We start from the raw sequence: 22,182 nt of genomic DNA on the forward strand, positions 1-22,182 counted from the left end.
CCCAAAAAGAAAAGGAAACACTTTTCACCTCATTTTATAAGGTAAACATTATTAAATCAAAGGCGCTAAAAGAAAAGAAAAAAAAAATATAAACAAAACAAACAAAAGACCAGTTCATGGTAATTACTATACTCTTGACAGGAAAGTTTAAATTACAAAGTCACCTGTTTTGCACAGTTTCTCATTCTAGGGAGCATATAAATTTCTTCAAGTTCCTTTTGTCTTTCTTCTTCTTCTAATCGTCTTCTTTGATCTTCTGGAATGATTTCTTCCCAATTCTTTGAATTTCTTTCAGGTTCCAATTCAATGTCATCTTCATCCATATTTGAAAAGTTGGCAACCTGATAAATTTTAACAAAAAAAGTATTATAGAAAAATATATCCTTAAATTATAAATTTCTTAAGGGAGAAGTAGTGACATGACAAAATCTGAGACTAAAACATAAATAGCAGTAGGACACAATGCCCTGTGCCTGTAATTTCAGCCACCCAAGAGGCTGAAGTAGGGGAATCATTTGCCCAGGAGACTGAGGCCAGCCTGGGCAACATAACGTAACAGAACTCCACTCAAAAACAAAAACAACACAAAAATAAAAATACCTCAGTAAAATGAACATGACTAAGACTATGAGTTAAACCAAATATGATTGCTAACCTATCTACATTTATTTCTTCATTAGGGCAAAGAGATTTAAATCAAATGACTTCCAACAATGGTCCCCACCCCTGGGAAAGATTCTCTTTGCCCTGCTGCTCAACAAAATGTAACTGAACTAGAGGCAGATAGCAAATGAGTCAGTTAACAAATAACAACAAAAAAGATAGTTTATACTATTAACATGCTAAATAATATCCTATAGAATTCCCAGACCAGTCCATGAACTACCAAGTGCTGTTGAACAATATTCTTATATCTTTATGATCAGAAAAGTAGAATGTAAAGAGCTGTGGGTAAAGACAGGAGCTCTGTTAGAATTCAGATTAATGACTTATGTTCCCTAAGCCCTAGTGTTCTCATTTCTAAAGGAATAGATAGAAATAGCAAAGTAACTTTGTGAGGATAAAAGAACATTTAAAGTAACAGTCTGGTATACAGCAAGCACTCATTAAAACTGGCTATGAGTACTAATATATTAAAATGTATAGACTTATTAATAACTGGATAAAGACAAGAAAACTATGCTTATTCCATATATGGAATGGAGCTAAAAGTAATGTTTATTCTTTCCTATTATAAAAATACCATAACCAAAAACCCAATGGTGTGTGAATACCAACTCACTGGTATAAAAATAACCTGTACTTATTCTAGTTATCAGTAAGTTTTTCCAAATTACTAGTCAAATTTTTCCAAATCATATAACTTTGTAATTGGAAAGAGTCAATTAGATCATGCTCAGAGTGAGTGCCAGTTCCATTAATCTTCACTTTTCAACAGATTATTGTAATTGTCTAACTTATCTCCCTACTTCAGTTCTTCTCATTACAGTCTATTCTCTCCTGCCCCCACAAAACACAGTGATTACATTACCAAGTTTTTACTCATTTGTGTGTCCCTCATGTGTGGCACACACTGCAGGTGCTCTGTAAATATTTGTTGAATGAACAATGCTACGAATTGAACTGATTCCCTAGAACCTCAGTTCATAGTAAATGGTAAGATGTAGAACTTGTTTACTCACACTAAACAAGGGCACTCAACCTCCTCCATAATGTCACCTGATACATGTTGCTTTAGCTCTTTTTACAGCTCTTCCACCCTCAACCAAACCCGGGTTTGACTTATAATACATTGTAAGTATTAATAAATGGTTAACTTACTGCTTATTTTGTCTATTCAATTTACTTAAGTTTTCTTATTAGTGATTATGTTTCAGTATTAGTTTTCTTAAGCATTAGTGATAATGCTTAAATTGATATAATATTAAAAATTGCTCTAATAAAAAGTCTTCATAGAAATTTGGAGATCCCATTCATTTATTCATTTATTCAAGTATTTGAGGACATGCTATTTGCTGAGCATTATTCAGGTGGTAATTAGGAAGTAACAGCGTCCCCCACCCAACTAAGTTTAACTGTTCATAAGTGACTTGGTCTTTTATTCAAATCAGTTGCCACTAGTTTTTCTGAGAAAATATTTTTAGAAAACCAAATTTTTTAAGAGAAAAATTATCTTACTGATTTTATGTAAAAGAAAAATTAGAATAATACTAAGAAACTCAATCCCTCTCAATTATATAAAGAAAAATCTCCAAAAAAAAAAAAAAAAAAAAAAAGAAAAGAAAAGAAAAAAAGAAATCTACCTTGAACTGGGAAAGCAATTCATCTCCTACGGTTAAAGGCCCTGGTTCATTTTCATGAGTTTCAGCCCTCTTCAAGATTTCATCTATATCCATTTCCTATAATTAAAAGACAAACTTTAATATGTGCAAATTCTTCCCTTCTATTATAAAGCACACATTCTGAGGCTTTTTTTTTTTTTTTTAACCTGGGGCTCTTGTTCTTCTCCTTCAGGTTCCTTAAAAAGTTCCTCAGCACCAAACTTTAAAATGGCTGATAATTCTTCTTTATTGAAAGGAGTAGAACTAAAAACAGGAAAAACAAATAAAAATAATTTTAATAGTTAACATTTACACAGTCACCTTTACAACAGTTATGAGAAAATTAAACTGGTGACGTTTTAGTATAATTACAATTTTTTTTGCAATTTTTAAAATTTGTTCTGATTGGTTATACATGACTGTAGAATGCATTCTGACATACTGCACACAAATGGAACGTAATTCTCATTCCCCATTCATACCAGTAGTGTAATCACACGTATATAGAGTAATAACATCTGTCTCATTCTATCATCCTTCCCTAGTATACTTATTTTTTTAAACTAAGGACCTAGAAGTGTTGAAGTTCAAGGAATTTCCCCTTAGAGTATAAATTTGTACTGGAAAAACCAAATACTGAATGTACACACTCTGACTAGAAATCAGTCTTCAAAAATACAGCACCTCAGTTATTCACTTAGTGATGCAAAATTTTAGAAAAATGAATTTAGGGTAACTCTAAAATGATATTTTTTTTATACTAAAGTAACCACCTTGATGGAGCAGAACCTGTGTGAAGTACAGTCTTGCCAGTTGTGTCCATTCTTTGAATCACAAGATGATCTAAAACCATCTTCTTTTTGGCCCTTTCAAGAATATCTTCTTCAACTGATCCCTTGGTAACTAGACGATATATATTCACCTGTAAAAACATGCATGAGGAAACAAACTGCAGTAAAAATTTGTTGTGCTAACCTGAAGTGCCCAAACAGTAGTACACAGACTGAATAATCCAACATGAAGTTTATACTATTGATAAGCAAAATTTAAAAACATATACATATGGTTAAAAGTTCTTCAATTTTAAAAACTTTTGAGAATATATGTTTCCATTTTATAGACTAGTTAAGATTTTCTTTCTCTCTCTCTTTTTTTTAAATAACTTGCTATTTTAAAGTTGATATAGTTGGGAAAAAAAGAAAAAAAAGGGCAAATTTCTGATGTTCTTAAGGCAGTTCCTGTGATTCTGATGTTTCATCACTCCCTAAAATAAAAATTCTATGAACCTTTCCACAAGATAATGAAGAAGCCTCAACCACAAAACGAAGCTTCCCAAAATTGAGAAGAACTCCCACTATTTTTTAGATCAGAGAGAGGTTCTATATGGTTGAAACAGTTACCATAGGAGAGAAATATTTTGTTACAGTGGTGCCAGATGGTTGTATAAACTTTATAAAATTGAAGTAGCTTTTGTGTGTGCTATCTTGTAAGCATAGGGGCAAAATATAGGCTAGTAAAAAGGTAGGGTTATACTTCTCAAACTCTCATTCAAAAGTTGAAAATAACCAATGAAGATGTTAATAAGTTTTTACACTGAATAAGAAACACTGTTCTACAGAAGAACAGAATAAATGCTTGTACTTAGAATGCATGATCCTATTTAGGACTAGTTACCTCAATTATGTCTGACACTCCAAGTGACTGTGGTAAACTGGTTTCCTCAGTATTCTATTGGTTAAATATCAAAATAACTATGTTCCCTCTATTTCCTGATGATCTTAGACAATTCTAAACACTAAATTCTAAACCAGTAAATAATACAAATCAAAAATACCTGTTTTTTTTGCCCAATTCGATGAGCTCTTGCCTGTGCCTGAAGATCATTTTGTGGATTCCAGTCAGAATCAAATATAACAACAGTGTCAGCAGAGGCTAAATTAATCCCTAAACCACCAGCTCTTGTAGAAAGCAAAAAGCAGAAATCCTATAAGGAAATGTAAATAAGCAAGATTTAAAATTCTAAGTGAACAAATAATCAAATTGAAAAATGATTTTACTAATAAAACTAAAAATGAACATTGAAAATTAATAACATAAATCTTTAGGAAGAGCAATCAGCAATACTCCAAAATACAAATACACATGTTAATAGGAAAAAACAAATTATTTAGGTGTTTAATTATGATTAAAAAAAGAGGGAAAGGAATAGGGGAGGGATGAGGCTTTGACTATATATGTAAAGTTTATTTCTTTAAAAAATAAAGGATAAGGTACATAAAAAGAATTCTAAATGAAAATGGGATAATTCACTTTAAAGCAAATTATTATGTTGAAATGGTATTGTTAAGAAAGCATAAAATTCTCAGATTTAACAGAAAACAGACTTTAAAAAAGTCATTTGCTAATGAACTCACTAGTACTGAAAAGGCTTTTTAATCAAACTATAAATATGATGACTACACAAAATATGTGATTGAAACAAAACTTACAATTTTAAAGCATACATACCTCTGATCCCTCAGCATTAAAATGATCTAGAGCTTGTTTCCTCAGCTCCCCTTTTATTGATCCGTCTAATCTCTATAATAAAACACATTACAATAATGCATATACCACAAAATGTTAAAAAGCAATTAATTATGAAGTATAGAAAGGCAGGTGTCCTTTACTACAATTTTATGAATACACAGTACTATAAAATAATGTCCAATTCTGTCCCTAGTCTGTGCTCTTTACCAATGATTGCTTCCCCAAGAGTATATGTAGTATCAGCTGTCACACTGTTCTGCTTAAGACTCAATGTGGGAGATATGTTAAAGAATACAAACACCTGAAATAAGTTTACATATACCTAAAATAAATTTCATGAGATGTACTATATATACTACAGTTCCATAATTTATAAGTTGTTTCTTTTTTTTTTTTTTGCAGTGCTGGGGATTGAACCCAGGGCCTTGTGCTTGCGAGGCAAGCATTCTACCAACTGAACTATATATCCCCAACCCCAGTTGTTTCATCTTTTAAAATGCTGTACCTCATTAAACTGATTCCCAGATCCATTAACAGGTTACAACCCACACTATAAAAAACATTGATAAAGTCCAGTGTGATTACTGAACCAATAGCATTAGTGTTAACTGAGAACATAATTACCTAAAGCAAATTATTGATCCTCACCCCACACCTACTGAATCAGAAACTTTGAGAAAAGGGTTCAGCAAAAGCCCTTCAGCTAATTTTGATGCATGATAAAGATTCAAAGGCAATGTGGGCTCTATTTCAAAAGACTGAATAAATATCCTGGATGCCTTGGACAAGAGACTTGAATTTTCTCAATGTCAACTTCTTTATCAGTAAAATGGACATAAAGGGCCTCTTTCACAAACTAGAGAACTTAGCACAGTGCCTGACATACATGAGGCTTCCTAAATATTAGCCATTATTGGGTTGAGGGTATGGTTCAGTAGTAGAAAGCTTTGCTTAGCATGCCTGAGGCCCTGGGTTGATCCCCAGGAGAGTAAAAGGGGAGGGAAAAAAAGATTTAAGAAAAAAAAAATGCTATTATTTTCACTTTAATTATAATTGACATTTTTTTGTGTGTGTTCGGTGCTGGGAATGGAACCCATGGGATTAAATACTTGCAAAGCAAGCACTTTACCAACTGAGCTATCTCCCCAGTCCTGACATTTTTTTAAAATGCTTTTTTAGTTGTAAATGGGCACAATGCCTTTAATTTATTTATTTTTATGTGGTGCTAAGGATTGAACCCAGTGCCTCACACATGCGAGGTAAGTGCTCTACCACTGAACTACAGCTCCAGTCCAAAACCAATTTAATAAATTGGTTCTAGATTAGAAATACCTTGCCTACTGTGATCATGCATTCAGTTGGTGAGTTACAATATTTTTGGAAGCTATTTCAACTTCTGCTTTGTTACTCTATAAAGTATTCTGAATAGTTAATAACATTTAATAATCTTTTATATAAATTCTCAGTGGACAAATTATAAGGAATGTCTTTAACCTGAAATAATATGCAGACCTTTTATAGAAAACATTATACTCAATGGTAAACCATTATAATTATTCTCAGTATTGCTATTCAACATTGGACTAAATGTCATAGCCACTGCAGTAAGAAAAAAAAAAAGACTTTTACAGAAAAGAAAACCTATAAGTGTTAAAAATAATTATCATTCAGAGACAATATGACTGTCCATCAAATGGAAATCCCAAATTATAAAAATGCATCATGTAACAAAGTTCCAAGTTACAAGATAAATAACCAAAATCAGTGGTATTTTTGTAAAGCAACAGAAAACAGCTAGAAAATAATAAACCTAAAAGGTACTAGTTACAACAGTAAAACCAAAAACTCAGGAAATGATTAAAATACAAGTGTGTAAAAACATGTTTCTGGTTGAGATTGATTTGGGTAATTGAATATATTCCTCATAACAAAGCAAATAACGAGGCTACCATTTTAGTGAAGTTTCAGAAGGGAACAGAAGTATAAATGTGTCCTTTTCAATAATATTTTCAATCTTTTTTTAAAGCCCCACCTGTATCCTGCTTTCAGAATTACTAGTGTTAAAAATTCCTGAACCTTCACAGATTTTTGCAATGTAGATTAGTGTGTTTCTGAACTTTTCACACTGATTACTTATTCAGTTCTTTCAGATCTACTAAGTCAATTACCACCAATTTATCTACCATTCAGATTCCACTGTCTTGCCCATGTTCTGGAAGGTTTTTAACCCACCAAGCCCCCAGTCACTATACTGTTGTTTGACTTTCTAGAAGAAAAAGAAACAAAGTGTGTTCAATTCACCATATTTATAAGACGCCCACTCTAACTTCTGTAAGCATATATCCTAGGGAAAACAGATATTCACTTGGAAATTGATCAGGTTTTTAAGGTATTTACATGGTAACTGACAACACTTTTTTTTTTTCTTTTTTTTTTTAAAGTACAGTGCAGATTGTTCATGGGAACCCCAACCAGTTAACAGCAATCACACAAGTTGGCTTAGCATGTATGCCAAATTTACTTAACTGGGTTGAGGGAATTATCAATGAATGACTGAGTTGGAGTCAAGTAGGACAAAGGGCACCAAGGGCAATATGAAAAGACTGTTCATTGTGGCCTGATTAAATGTGATCTCCCTCTTGGGAGCAGAGAAGAAAATTCAAGGTGCCCTACCAACTCCAGCATAAAGACAGAATATCAATGGTGTGTAAGACCAAATAAACTAGGCATGACAGCAGTAATTTATGACATGACTTTTTATATTTTTTTTTTGCAAGTGATGTTAAACATGCACTGTTTGCTGACAATTTTTTTCATTTTACACATGTAGCTCAAAGTGATTGTTCATAATTGACATTATTTTAAAAAGTTTCTAATGATTTTTAAAGAAAATAGTTATAAGAACTTTATTGATTTCATTATACAAACATAAATTTTCAACTGTAAAAAGAAAAGTCTTAGAAAACATTTAAATTACAACTAGAAAGCCTGTAAGCATAGTGGTATATCATTTATTATGGCATGGCCTAAAACAAAACAAACAAAAAAGTTAAAAATAATTCTCAGCAGGAAATGATTTAGAACAAGAAGGAAGTGGTGGTAAAGAACTGCTTACAAGCACTTCTGTACTATTTTTCCATTTGATCACCATGTACACAAAATAATTTGTTTAAAAATATACCAGAGCAAGGCTAGAGTAAGAGGAGGAATGGAAAGGCAAGGGGTAGCTAAAGGGTACAGAGTTAGTTTCTGAGGTGATGAAAATGTTCTAAAACTGACGTGGTTGCACATCTGTAAAATATGCTTAAAAAAAAATCACGGAATGGTATACTTTAAGTGGGTGAATTATATAGCATGGAAATAACATCTCAAAGTGGTTTTAAAAACCTCAAATAATGGTACTCTTCTACTATTCCCCTTAAATGACTATGTATTTCTTAACCTTGATCATATCAATAAAAACTTGTCCTTCACAGCACTTACCACAGGGATGTTTATATTTATTTGTAACTACCTACTTTAATGTGTCTACCACATCAGATTATGATTCCAACAGAGCAGGAATTATGTGTAATGAGTCTTTTACTTCTCTTATTTTACTGCCAGCACTAAATACATACTATTTACTAGCTGTATATAATGAACATCAAACTATGTTTCTGGCACTATTTATAAAAATGCGATAAGAATTAAATACACTGAAGTACTGAGAATAGCACCTGACTTTAATATTAAACACTCAAACTCTGCCTCAATACAATGCTTTAAAATCTAAAGCAAGCATTAAAGACAGAATTAAGAGAAAATTAGAGAAAAGAAAGAAAAACTGCTTTGTTGATAAATATAAGACAAAAAGGGGAACAATGACAAGTATTTCTTTAAAAAAAAACATTTCTTTAAAGGAAAATACATTTGATATAAAATCTACATTTACAAAATAATTTCAAAGGTAATTCAGTAAAACTGAGGAATTAGATGAAAATAAAGATAATGAAATACTCACTTGAAAGGGGAACTGACGATATTTCAAATATTCTGCAAGTATATCTAACATCCGCACCATTTGAGAAAAAATGAGAACACGATTGCCTCGTTCTCTTAGGCGAATTAACAGCTTGTCAAGAAGAATCAATTTTCCGCTGCTACGAATTAAGTGCTGAGGATACAATAAATTAAACTGCTATAAGACATAATAAACTGTTACAAACACATTAAAAAAAGCAAATGATACAATAAGTTGCTTTTTAATTATTTTCAATTGAGATTTTATATTTTCATAATGGGATAAAAACAATTTCAGTTTCAAAATTTTCTAGAGCCTTTACAATTTTAGTGTATTACATAAATTAAAACTGTCCCTTACCATTGAGCACAAGAATTCTTTTATTTTTTTGGAGGGATTACATACTGTCCTATTCTATTTGTAAGCTGTCATACTATTTCTCCAAATATCTTAGTCAAAAATATACAAGAAGAAGCAATCCAATATTTAAGAGAATAAGCAAATGTATTATAGTTTAGTAACTGAACCTGGTCCCTCAGTTTGACTGGATTACAGGTATACTCACATATTTTAAAATTTTTCTTCCAGAAGTACTGGGAATAGGGAAGCTCAGAGATCAAGAAATTCTTTGGACTACTATTTGCAAATTCACAAATCTAGCATAATCATTATAGCAAATTTTTCACAATTATGAACATGCTAATAGATTTTTGTTGAATAAATTACTATAATACATAGTTTGAGAGATGTTTGTAAAACAAATCAAAAATTATATAATTAAAATTTTACAAGTTTTATAAAGACTAAAAAATAATCAAGACCTTTATTTAAGTAAAACATTAACCAATGAGAACATCTGAAAAATGTATTAAAGCACTGCACCATCTTCAGTTAAAACTGAAACATTTCTAGAATTTTGCTTTATCACAAGGTAATATTTAAAAATTCTTACTTGTAAGGCTTCCTGTTTATTATAGAATTCATTATTATCTGGTGGTTTAATGAGGTAGCAATGGTTACAACATTTCTTTAGCTCCATCATAATGTTCAAAAAGCCTGAGGTACTGCCCTTGGAACCTTTGCTGAGGGCTTTGTAGTTTCTAGTTAAAATCCATCTGGAAAAAATATAATGAAAGTGATGTTTAGCAGAACAATTAATAAGATGAATTCTGAAACCATAAAACCAATTTTGCACAAGCAAAATTGCACTATTGTGAAATTCACAACTGGATATACCATGGACTAAACCTCATTCATAAGACTCACTGGAACAAATTATTTGTTATGTAAATCATTAACTGTACATAGAAAAGGCTTTAAGTAACACTGTGAGTGATAGTGTACTATAATAGGGATAGTGTATCAATTCTCCCACTTCAAAATTTGCTACAAAGATGGTCAACTGTATCATCTACTTTAACCTTCTCACAAATTTTACTGCTCTAGACAGCTTCTGAAATGAGACCTTTTTCTCAGACCTAAAAGAAACCTCACAGTGCCTGATTTTAGTCACACTGACTTCTCTAAATTACGTTTACACAACACATATGCAACTTACAGAATAACTTTTAGTGCTACTAGTCCAAAATACATAAAACATTTCCTCCTCCTAAGACCTACTTTCTCTTATACCACATTTTACTTTCTTCTTATAAAATTCATCTTTAAAGGGATGTGAAAATCCCCAACTATATAGTTTATATATTCTTCTTCTAGCATTCTTCACTACTATTCACTATCTCCCTGAGTATGGGCTAAAAAGTAAAATGGAACACAGGGACAATTCTCAATACCAAAAGAGATAATAAAAACTAAAAGACTTTTTTCCTTCCAGAAAGAATTTCTAAAATGCTTTACATACATTTATGGCAGTACTTTATTATCTTAGCTAACCAAAATGTACCTGGAAGAGTCTAATGTTCAAATTTCATGATATATGACTAGCACTAAGAATTAGAGGGGATTGTGTCTTCAGTCTCCTTTTCCTGATATTTTCTATGATAAAAATCTTCACTTTTTAAAAAGCAACTCCATACCAGAATTAGAATATCTCTATTTGTACTATAAAACGTATGCTTAACACAAATTAAAACTCTGAATCTAAACAAGGAGCTATCTACCAATGTATAGGAAATATGATATGTCAAAGTATTCTATATTATAGAGAATACTACACAAAATCTACACTGGAAAAATTCTATAGAATAGCTTTTTTCTTATTAAGTAAGTTTTAAGGAAAAAAAGGGTGGGTCTACAGATAAGAGACTTTAAAAACACAAATCAATGGCCATAGACAGACCTTATTTCAATATTCTCTCTCTCTCTCTCTCTGCTTTCCTCCATCTTCTGCCTCACCTCAGACCCTGAAAACTAGAATCAACTATCTAAGAACTGAGACCTCTCAAATTCTAAGTCCCAAAATAGACTTTTTCCTCTCTAATTGTTCTTATCAGGTCTTTTGGTCACAGTGGCAAAAATGCTAAAACAATTTTATTATCCTATTTTTGTGACTTTTTTTGAAATCTTCCCTAATAAAAACCTAAAAATTAAGTAATAAGTATATTTCTAAATGCATGATACTTACACTTAAAACACATGGGCTTTGCTGGGCTGGGGATATAGCTCAGTTGGTAGAGTGCTTGTCTCCCAAGCAAAAGGCCCAGGGTTCAAATCCCCAGCACCGCAAAAAAAACCAAAAAAACAAAAAACAAACAAACAAAAAAAACACATGTGCCGTTTTGCTTTATGCAATTAAGTATTTAAGTAGATGATAGGACATTTTCTTTTTTCATTCTTTAAACAGTGTTAATATAAAGATTTTGACAGGCAAAATGTATACAAAAGGTTACTGTTCTTCATAAAACAGGGGAGCCTAAAATTCAGTCCTAAGCTTTTTTTTTTAACCTCCACTTTTCAATTCTTATAACTATAATACCTTACTAACATGGAAATTCTCATACTTTAAAAAAAAAAAATCTCTATCAGGTAATAGTATAACATCTAAGAAAGAGACTAAATGATGTGTTAGAAGATGATTCAGTATTATGTTACCCACAAATTGAAGACATCATCATATCTATGCCTCATGATATAATAAAATAAACCCATTCTAAAATACAAGAGTTGCTACTGCTCTAAGATCCTATTTGTGAGGAGGGTGATAACACCAAGACAAAAAAATGGAGGGCAACCAGAATTAAATATTCAAAACGTGTTCTGTGTACAGCTTACTTGTAATATTGTTTCTGTAAAGCACTCATTTCCATTCTTAAAATTTGCTCAACCTTGGCAGGAAGAGATTTTTCTACATCTTTCTTAACTCGGCGTAAGAGAAATGGCTCAAGCTCTTTGTGGAGGCTTGCATAACCATATTCTCTTCCTTTTCCATGTTCTTCTTCAAAATCTTCCCAGGAAGAAAACCTTTAAAATTTAAAATAATGGAATAATCATTTAAAAAAAAAAGCATATGAGATTATCCAGGGTAGTCATATGGAATATTCTTTTAGAAAACAAGAGTTAAAAAAGTCACTTCTAAAAATTTCCCTCCCAAGAGGTCAATTTTGTGTATATATACATATATATATACATACATACATACATATATATGTAAAATACGAGTTTTATAAGTCATAAATTTCCTTGAGCTTAAATCAGAAGTATTTAAGTATGTATTTCTCACAAATATACATTTAGCTGGACACGGTGGCACACGCCTTTAATCCCAGCAGCTCAGAAGGCTGAGGATGGAGGATGATGAGTTCAAAGTCAACCTCAGCAACTCAGCGAGAACCTGTCTCTAAATAAAATATTAAAAAGGGCTGGGAATGTGGTTCAGTGGTTAACTACCCTTGTGGTTCAATTCCTGGTATCAAAAAAAACCAAAGAAACAAATAAACATTTAAAGCTATGGCTTTATTAAAAAACAATGCTCAGGTGCCCATCACAAAGTTATTTAACCTTTTCCAGTCTAATTTTGTAGAATGGGATTAGAAGCAGCTTGTTATTTTTTTTACTGCTAAAACTAAATTCGAAGACTAATGCTATTTTGATTTCTAAGCAAGGTATATTGAGCATGGGTAAATCAATTGATATAATTTATTACACATGGCTTAAGTTTTACATACAAAATTTTAAAAATTAAAATACCACAAATTCCAAATATTATCTCACTCCACCATGTCCTTTTATTTTTCTCAATAATCTGTGAAACAATGCTTTACAGCAAAAAAAAAAAAAACACTAACTGGTTTTATTCCCTGCATTAATTTTTTTCCCACCCAACATTACCATACAAAGTCAAGACTAAAGTTTTATATCCCAAATTTGTCTTACTTTTCTGGCATAATGAAATGTAGTAAAGACCACAGCTCTTTGAGGGAATTTTGTAGAGGAGTTCCAGTGATAAGCAGACGGTGATTAGATTTAAAATCTATCAAAGTTTTATAAAGAAGGGAGTCATCATTTTTTAATCGATGTGCCTCATCAACACCTATAAATGCCCAATTCAAACCACCAAGGAATGCCTTAAAAGAAAAAAAAAAAAAAAAAAGTTAAAATTGAGAAAAAAAATTGGAATTTAAATTAAAAATATGGAATTTTAATTCCCCTGATGTGAATTGATTAAAACAAAGCAAATTAAAAACAAATTTCATCTAATTTTCAAATAGAATAATAATTTTTACTTCAAGATTTACTGGAGTTGCCAAATTGAATAACACATCATGCAAAATGTTTTTTTCTATGATTAATTTAACCATTAGAAAACAGAGCAAACATACTGATAAGAAAGGAAAAACGAATGATATCTAAAATTTTTGTAAGATTTTAAAATCTTGGTGGTGGTGCACGCCTATAATCCCAGCAGTTCGAGAAGCTGAGACAGGAGGATGGTCAAGTTCAAAGCGAGACTCAGCAAAATACAAAAACCCTAAGCAACCTATTGAGACCTTGTCTCAACAAATAAATAAATAAAAAGGCCTAGGGATTAGGGATGTGGCTCAGTGGTTGAGGACCTGTGGGTTCAATCCCAGTACCAAAAAAACAAACAAAAAAAAATTAAATCAAATTTAAAAATCCTAAGTCTAATGAAGGTCTCCATTAATGTCAATTTGGAACAATGTCTTCTTCCACTGCAAGTATTATTTACTACTTGACTTTCATAAACTATATAAATCTCTAATATATAAATTTAGGTCTCTAACAGGCCTGATTCTGCTGCTTAATTGTGTGATCTTAGGCAATTCCATTAAATTCTTGGAGACTTGATTTTTCTCTTCAGTAAAGTAGAAACAACAAATAGAAATGTAGAAGGGAGAATTTAATAAAACAATTAATATAATGCTTCATATAGTGGTAGTTTAATCCTGTTCAGCATCGTCCTCCTCTCTAAAATGCTTCCAAATCAATAGACACTAATAAACTGGTTTAAGTGAAGAGTTGGGAAACATTTTCTGTAAAGAGCAAGATCATAAATATTTTAGGATTTGCAGATCAACCTGTAGTCTCTATCATACATTCTTTCTACATAACCCTGTAAATGTAACCTTTTCAAAGGTAAAAGCCATTCTTAGCTATATTAAAAAAAAAAAAAAAAAAAAAAAGCCCATAAACTATAGTTTGCTGGCCTGTGCCATGATTTAAATTATCCTTTCATTTTGTCCAAAACATACAGTAAAGGAAAAACTGACATATACCAAACAGGAAAACAATAGAGCTACTACATACCTTATCCTTCAATAAAATTTCATAAGTTGTTAAAAGTATATTAAATTTTAACCGTTTGGTCTGGGGATGCATCCATTCATGTGTTCTTATCTATTAAGAAATTTTAAGGATAATTAATAGCCTTAAGCAAATTATTCTTAAATTAAAAGTCACTCGAAATACATGAAAGAATCCATATATGTTTATACAACAAAAATTATTCTTTTAAAGTCCCACATACTGTATTAATCTCACAAAATACAAACAGTATCATAGACACATTTTATTAAAAAAAGCAAACATCATTTTAATACACACCTTTACTGAAGAAAGTTCTCATTAATCAAAACTTAAGAAATCCATTTAATATTAACATTTATAGATGAATATATCTGGAGTTTTCTCAACAATGGGAGGACAGTAATATGTAGAGGTACAGAAGAAAGAAAACTGGCAATGAGTTAAAATTGTGAAGTGAGATGACACTATATTGACAGCTTTGTACATCTGAAATTTTCTATAAGTTGTTAAAAAATATACATCTATGAGTTCTAAACCCAAAATTGATTTTATTATATCTAATTATATTATTATTTTTATGTCTTTGTGGCAAATTCCATGCTAGAATTAAGACTACACACCAGACATGGAGGCTCATGCCTGTGATCCTACCTAATTAAGAGGATGAGGTCAGAGGATTCCAAGTTTGAGGCTAGCCTCAGCAATTTATCAAGACCCTATTTCAATATAAAAAAGGCTGGGGATGAAGCACAGTGGTAAAGGGCCCCTGGGTTCAATCTCCAGTGCCAAACAAATGAACAAAACAAAAAGAATGAACTACAGGAACAAAAAACAAAAACAAAAAAGATAAAATACTCATGGTCAAAGACAAGTCTTTCCAGATTTTAAATCTGTGGGAAAACAACTTACCATGTTTCTGCTGTTAATATCACCTAAATAAACCACAGCATTCATTTGAGAAGCCCATGTCTGAATCTCCCTTTGCCAGGACGTGAGAGTGGAAAGTGGTACTACTAACAGAAAAGGTCCATATAACTGATGTTCATGAAACAAATAGTTCAAAAATGAGATCGTCTGAATTGTTTTTCCAAGGCCCATTTCATCAGCAAGTATGCAACTATTTCCCCTACAAAGTTAAAAAACAAAAATTTGTAAAATAAGTACACAATAAAGACTCAATATATACATACCATGTACTTTTCACACCATGTGGACACATTTATATGAACATGTATATGATCTACTAGAGGTCAAGTCCACATATAGTAAATAATTATAAAAAGTATCTAGGAAGAACAAAGGTGAAAAATCATAGCTAAAATGCAACTTACAGGGTTGTGTATACTCTCAAGGGTAGAGATCATAAGAGATATGGAAAAAGTAAGGACTAAATGGTTATTAGGAATAACAAGAGGAAAGAGAAATATTCAAGAAATACTGCAGGATGAGACTGTACATATGATTTTTAAGTTGAATAAAAACACACTGAAAAATTCCAACAATCAAACAAGTTAAACTCTTAATTCCCTTCTTTTTATTATGTAATAAGAACTGTTTATACAAACTAGGAAATGCATGTAAAAGGGCCTTATCCTTAAAAAGGAAATCATCTCTGAACTCTTTGTTAATAAGATTTTTAATCCGAAAATGATTTTAAAATATACTTACTTGCACCAAGAGTGAGCCAGCCAATTTAAACCATTAAGCTGATAATCTCTCAATTCTAAACCTTCATGTCCACCAATATAGGATGGCTGCTTCTTCAAGGCTACAAATCTTGGTCTCTGTTTTAATACCTGTAGTGGAAGTAAATATTAACTTACAGAATTACTAAATATAACAAATTATACTAGAAGTTCAAAATTTCAACTTTCACCACAAACTATAAAATTCCATCTAAAATCTTCAATGTCAGAGAATATCAAAATACAATATCAATATCAAAATACACCTGGGATTTAGACTATTTTTCTAGTATTCTAACAAGAACACACAGTGAAATATCCTGCCCTCTTTTTGAATAAAAAATTATTGAGAAAAATCAGTTACTGCAAAAATACATGGGATTCAAGTATTCACAAGCAAAGACTATATATATTAGATTCATTCATAGCCATTCCTCCATTGCTCATCTAAAAAGAAACCATAATACTGGTTTAGCTTTCCATTCAATTTTTAAAATACCATAAGAAACCTGAAAACTATCACTAATAACTTCATATCAACTATGAAGATTTCAAAAGTATTAGACAAACTAGTCCTGGTTACTTTCTTATGAGTATTTCCCTCTTCTTCTTTCCTACCTTCAGAGAAAATATCTGCTATTTTTAAACCCCTCTATTCTCAAGCAATTTTTCTCTATTTTGTTTCCCCAGTCTATTTCCCACAATGATCACCATCACCATCAATTTTTCACCTTTCTGACATAATGTGATTCACTAAAGATAAAAGTCAATGCCACATCTAAGATCACAGAGCAATTGGAGGACTCCTTACTTCCTGTAAGACCTATTAACCAAAAAGTAGTCTCCCTTAAGTATGTCTGAAATCAGAATACAACTCTACTTATACCTGTAATATTTGTGATACATAAAGACATTTTCACTAATTAAAAATGTCAAATAATACTCACTTTGCAATCTTTAAAGGGAGTGGTTTTTGATTGGTTCCTGCTAAAATACTCATCAATGCATGCTTGAAACTTTTTGGAAATGAGAGCTCCATCTTCCCAGCTGCACTCTGAGTATGGAAGGCCCTGCCATTTGCAATAATAATCAGGATAACCAGCTGCTGACTTTTGATTGGAATGAGCTGTGAGATAAATCAGTATTTATTGTATCTTTGGACATTTAATCTCAAGAGAAATTCTCAGCAAAGGTTACACAAGTAAAAATTATTCATCTGCTTTATTAAAATTATCATTCTAATAAGAGCAAGCTACTGTAATTTGACATGTAAACATCAATTTTTAAAAATTTCAAGTACAAACAAAATAAGTTTTATCACAATCATTTATTACTAACCAATTATACGCTCCACTATTTGATACTGCTTATGGAGATCATCTGTAAGTTCTTGTTGGCAATTATAATATTCTACATCTTCTGGTGAAGCATTTTTCAACCTGAAAAATTTGAAAACAAGAATAGACTTCAAATTCTCCTCTAAATAACTTATCCCACCAAACACTTATCTGTAGCACACAAGCTCCCATTTTGCCACTTAATCACATAAGCCAAGATGTATAATGAAGGAACTGAAACAAATAGAGCAACACTGATTTTTAACTTTATAAATTTGTAATTTTTAACGTATGAGATACACATATATAGATGCAGATGCAGATATACACACAGGGGGAAAAAAATTGGATATGGCTACCCTAAGAATTTTACCTTGACATGGCATACTATAAATTATGAAGTATTTTAGACTGCCATTTAGTTCTTGAATATATTTGTATTACCAAAAAAGCTTAGTTATCATCTTTGTGCGTATGTATAGTAGAGGGCATATTTACCATCTTTTTGTTTCCTGATCTTTTTTCTTGTAATTATCCAATTTTTTCATTCCTCTAACATTCTGTTGCTTAAGGGTTTCTTCTGTCTCCCAGGTGTTGTGGATATGTGACCATCCTTTCCATTTAATTAAATACTGGATTTCTCCTGATTCCTTATTTTTTTCAAATCCTGCATTTGGGTCACCATCTGCTTCAACTGCATAGATGGTTGTAGTAGCACCAGTAGCTAAAAACAAAAGTAGAGACACTACCATATAATTCTGTTATAGGATTATTTCCTTTTGGTTCTAAATTTCAAGAATATTAGTACAAAATGACTCAAATAAGCAAACAATCAGTACAGAAATTTGTCAAGTTACATTACACATAAAAGCAACTCAATTTTCAGAAATAAAATCTAAATTTAATCCCATTTTTAAAATTCAAAAAAATAAATAAGACCAAAACATAGTGGAACATCCAAGATTAGAATACTGACATGCCATTTAGGATACTGACAATTAGGAGGCTAGGTTTTTTTGTTTGGCCTCAAATTTGCAATTCTCCTGCTTCAGACTCCCAAGTCATTGGATTACAGGCAACCACCACCTCATTCAGCTGATTTTTAATTATTTTAATTTATTATTATTTTGAAACTACATCTCTAGGTAACTAAAAATAACCTACATACTTAAGATGAAAAATATTTCAAAAACCAAACACTTTGTGTAACTGAAAATACTCAAACAGAAATTAATTATTTAGGTATAAGAAGAGAAAAATTCAAATGCAGAAGTTTGAAATTTTCTAAGTATCCTTCATATATGACATGAGATCAGGTGGATAATTTCTGAGAAGGGCTAAGTATAGTTTTATAGCAAATAAGCAAAAGAAAAGAAAAATCCACCACCTTGGCTTTCAGAATTTAAAAAATTAAATACTTTATCCTATTATAGTACATATTATTTAAATAACCAAACAATAAATTTTTTTTTTTTTTTTTTTTTTTTGAAAAATACCTCCTTTTCTCCCAATCCGACAGTCCATAAACTTTTCTATTGTTTCAAATTCTTCCTCCTCAGGTTGAGGAACATCCTCTCCACACACTTCTAGTAGATCATCAGAATCTGTTTTCATTTCTTCATCCTCCTTATAGCTAACATTGACAGTTGCCTGGCGACGAGAACTTCTTTTATCATTATCATAATCTTCATCATCATCATCATCAGATGAATCAATCTGTCTCTTTTTTTGTCCAATAATCTTTTTTCCATTTTTTGACTTAGAGCTGGAGGAGGACAGGCGGGGGTTAAAAAAAAGGGGTGGGGGCATTTTAAAGATACTATTCTAAAGCAAGATTTAAGACACTATATAGAAAAAGAAGGAATACTTTCTATAATAATTTTTAGCATCAAATCAATAACATAATGCACTCACCGATTTTGAGGTTTTCTGCTTTTGACTTTGTTTTTCGGTTCATAATCAGACTCTGTTTCATCACAACTACTTTTCTCTCTCTCTTCAGATTCTGAATCTGAACCAGACTGAGATGGAGATCCTGACCCAGACATCTGCCAATCTTCACTGTATACAAAATTTGTAAAGTATTTTTATTTACACAGATGTAATTAAATTGTCACTAATAAAATACAAATATGACCAACTAAATTCTCTTCAAGTTAACGTAAAAAATATTGTTGCTTTTATCTATGCTAGAAAATATAAAAGTCTGTAAAATAACACTGGAAAATATTCTTCACAGATTTAACTTCAGAATTTTATTTAGATACCTCAAATGAACTGTACATAAAACTGGTATTTTATTCTCATTACAGATGAAAACATATTATGTTAACTCAAAAGTCACAGGTTTAGTTTTAAAAATACTGTACAATTATTCCACTTGCTCTTTCAAAAACCCCAATTTCTTTCATTTTAATTTTCTGCAGGCTGAGATTTTTAAAATAAGTTTTAAAAATAATACTGTTTTCATTTAAAAAGTTTAAAATACATTTAGAAAAAAATGCTCAAAAAGTAAAAAAAACTACCAATAGCATCATCTTAAACAATAGCCAACAATTATTGTCATTACTATTTTTAGTCATTTAATCTATTTCTTTATAATCCACATGTAAAATAAAATACTGGATGCACAAGTCAATGTTCTGTTGTTAAAGCTGAAATAAAAGATACGTATTGAGTTCTTAATATATATAAGTTGACTATTCCTAATTCAAAAATTTGAAATTTACTGAGCATCATGTTTGGGATGTTTCAGATTTGGGAACATTTCAGGTTTGGAATTTTAAGGTCAAATGGTTAAGTCTGCAAATATCTCGAAAGTGTGAAAAACTGAAATGTGAAACACTTCTGGACCCAAGCACTTCATATAGGGATAATCAACCTTTGTCTTATATCAGCTCCATTGCTCTGCATCTCTTGCATTAATTAGGACTATGTTAAGGTAACAAAAACAAACACATGATAAAATCTGATTACGAAAATAAATAACAAAAGCAAATTGTTTTTCATCTTGAGATCTTTTTAGGGCTTGGACGTTTAAAGTAGCAATATGCAGGCCATGTGAAAAAAATCTATTATATTCTTTGTAATACAATAATCTCTACATTGAAGTAAATATATCAAAAACCATTCATTTTTAAATATATATACTTATACTCATTCTACGTTTAAATATTAATAGCTCAGTGAAAGACTTAAATAGTTGAAGAGACAAAGCATTTGAAAATGTAGTGACTTTGCAATAGAAGCTAGAATATAGGGCTAGCTCAGTGGTACAGTGCTTGACTAGCATGTATGAAGCCTTGGGTTAGATCCCTCACACTGCAAAAAAAGAAAAAAAACCCTGAAATCTAAAAGACACATTTGAAGAAATTAGTCACAATGAAGCTTAGCAATAAATGGATAAAAAACATGATATATGGTAAGATTTATGTAGAATGAACTGGATGAGCCAATATACATATTAACAGGAACAGCTGAGTTAATGAGAAAAAGAAAGAAAACTTTCAAAGATACAACAAATGAATTTCGGGAAAGTTAAAAGAAATATGAATCTTCATATTAAAGATATATGAAAAATATAGCAAAGTGAACATTCAGAATATCAAAGACCAATAGAACATTTAGAGACCCAACAACAGAACAAAGGTTCTACAAAATGAGAGAAAAAAACAAACCATTTCAAATGTATATAAGTTGAAAATCTGAGGGACTCTTAATACTGTCATAATTTGTAATGCAATTCCAGTGAGTTTCTAACTGAGTTCTCAGTGAAGTAAATTTCATGTGCAGATGAATAGTAAAGATAGTTAATAAAATAAATTAACAATCAATCAAATCTCCTATGATCTCCATGCTCCTACATTTCCCAAGTTATTAAGGTTTTTTGATAGTAAGTACATCTTTAAAATTTACAAATATTTAGGGGTGAGAATTATAAGAGATAAATGACATAAAAATCTAAGAGTCAAAGAAAGATAAATGTTATGAGTTAATGGTTTAAATTATAAAAGCCATGAACAAGGAATTTCTAAAGGTCTAATTTTGGCAACAACTTTCATAAAGAAGAAATACAAAATCATTAGTATTTTTCTGATGTGAAAGTAGTCAGATGAAAAAAATGACATACTCTTTATGCTTTTTCCTCTTGACCTCACTTGATGAATCATCAGAATCTTCACTGCTAGAGGAATCCTGTAAAGAAAAATTTTTAAATGTAATTCATTAATGTTTAAAATTTAACCATGCTGGGTATACTACATAATGTTCACTTTGCTAATAATAGTACCTGTAAAGTCTCTTGTTGTTCCATGTTCTCATATTTACATTTGTTGGCTTAAAGTAATTAATAACATTTTATTGGATATTGAAATAATGAAATCAGATAAATACCACAATGTCAGCACTTTGTATAAAACCTTGACATCCATCATTCTCTGGTAATCATTGTTGTGTAGTATAGCTACAATAAGGAATCCTAGCTGTTGGTATGCCAAATTTTGAAATAACATTATTCTTCAACAGTAGATAATTTTTGATCCAGTTTTTCCTGAATGTTTCTGTCCAAACACCTATGTATATAT

At 31.1% G+C, this 22,182-nt stretch overlaps 1 protein-coding gene across 5 annotated transcripts in view; it reads right to left on the reverse strand.

Moving 5' to 3' along the window:
- The window catches only part of Chd1 (chromodomain helicase DNA binding protein 1), a 70,931-nt gene that overhangs the window by 23,041 nt on the left and 25,708 nt on the right, over positions 1 to 22,182 (reverse strand). For 3 of the 5 annotated variants that reach the window (XM_047555053.1, XM_047555051.1, XM_047555054.1), the window contains 19 exons: positions 21,729 to 21,793; positions 19,514 to 19,660; positions 19,096 to 19,364; positions 18,098 to 18,323; positions 17,601 to 17,701; positions 17,210 to 17,388; positions 16,246 to 16,373; positions 15,487 to 15,703; positions 14,578 to 14,667; positions 13,186 to 13,376; positions 12,085 to 12,273; positions 9,806 to 9,968; positions 8,854 to 9,006; positions 4,830 to 4,901; positions 4,157 to 4,305; positions 3,095 to 3,247; positions 2,489 to 2,585; positions 2,304 to 2,399; positions 165 to 341 (listed from right to left, as the gene is read on the reverse strand). In XM_047555053.1, the coding sequence (XP_047411009.1) occupies positions 165 to 341; positions 2,304 to 2,399; positions 2,489 to 2,585; positions 3,095 to 3,247; positions 4,157 to 4,305; positions 4,830 to 4,901; positions 8,854 to 9,006; positions 9,806 to 9,968; positions 12,085 to 12,273; positions 13,186 to 13,376; positions 14,578 to 14,667; positions 15,487 to 15,703; positions 16,246 to 16,373; positions 17,210 to 17,388; positions 17,601 to 17,701; positions 18,098 to 18,323; positions 19,096 to 19,364; positions 19,514 to 19,660; positions 21,729 to 21,793 (2,862 nt within the window). Of the gene's footprint in view, positions 1 to 164; positions 342 to 2,303; positions 2,400 to 2,488; positions 2,586 to 3,094; positions 3,248 to 4,155; positions 4,306 to 4,829; positions 4,902 to 8,853; positions 9,007 to 9,805; positions 9,969 to 12,084; positions 12,274 to 13,185; positions 13,377 to 14,577; positions 14,668 to 15,486; positions 15,704 to 16,245; positions 16,374 to 17,209; positions 17,389 to 17,600; positions 17,702 to 18,097; positions 18,324 to 19,095; positions 19,365 to 19,513; positions 19,661 to 21,728; positions 21,794 to 22,182 lie in introns of all 5 variants that reach the window. The other 2 variants (XM_047555052.1, XM_047555055.1) reach the window with 1 other exon arrangement.

This window comes from Sciurus carolinensis, chromosome 6 (assembly GCF_902686445.1).
Source record: "Sciurus carolinensis chromosome 6, mSciCar1.2, whole genome shotgun sequence".
Taxonomy (NCBI): Eukaryota; Metazoa; Chordata; class Mammalia; order Rodentia; family Sciuridae; genus Sciurus; species Sciurus carolinensis.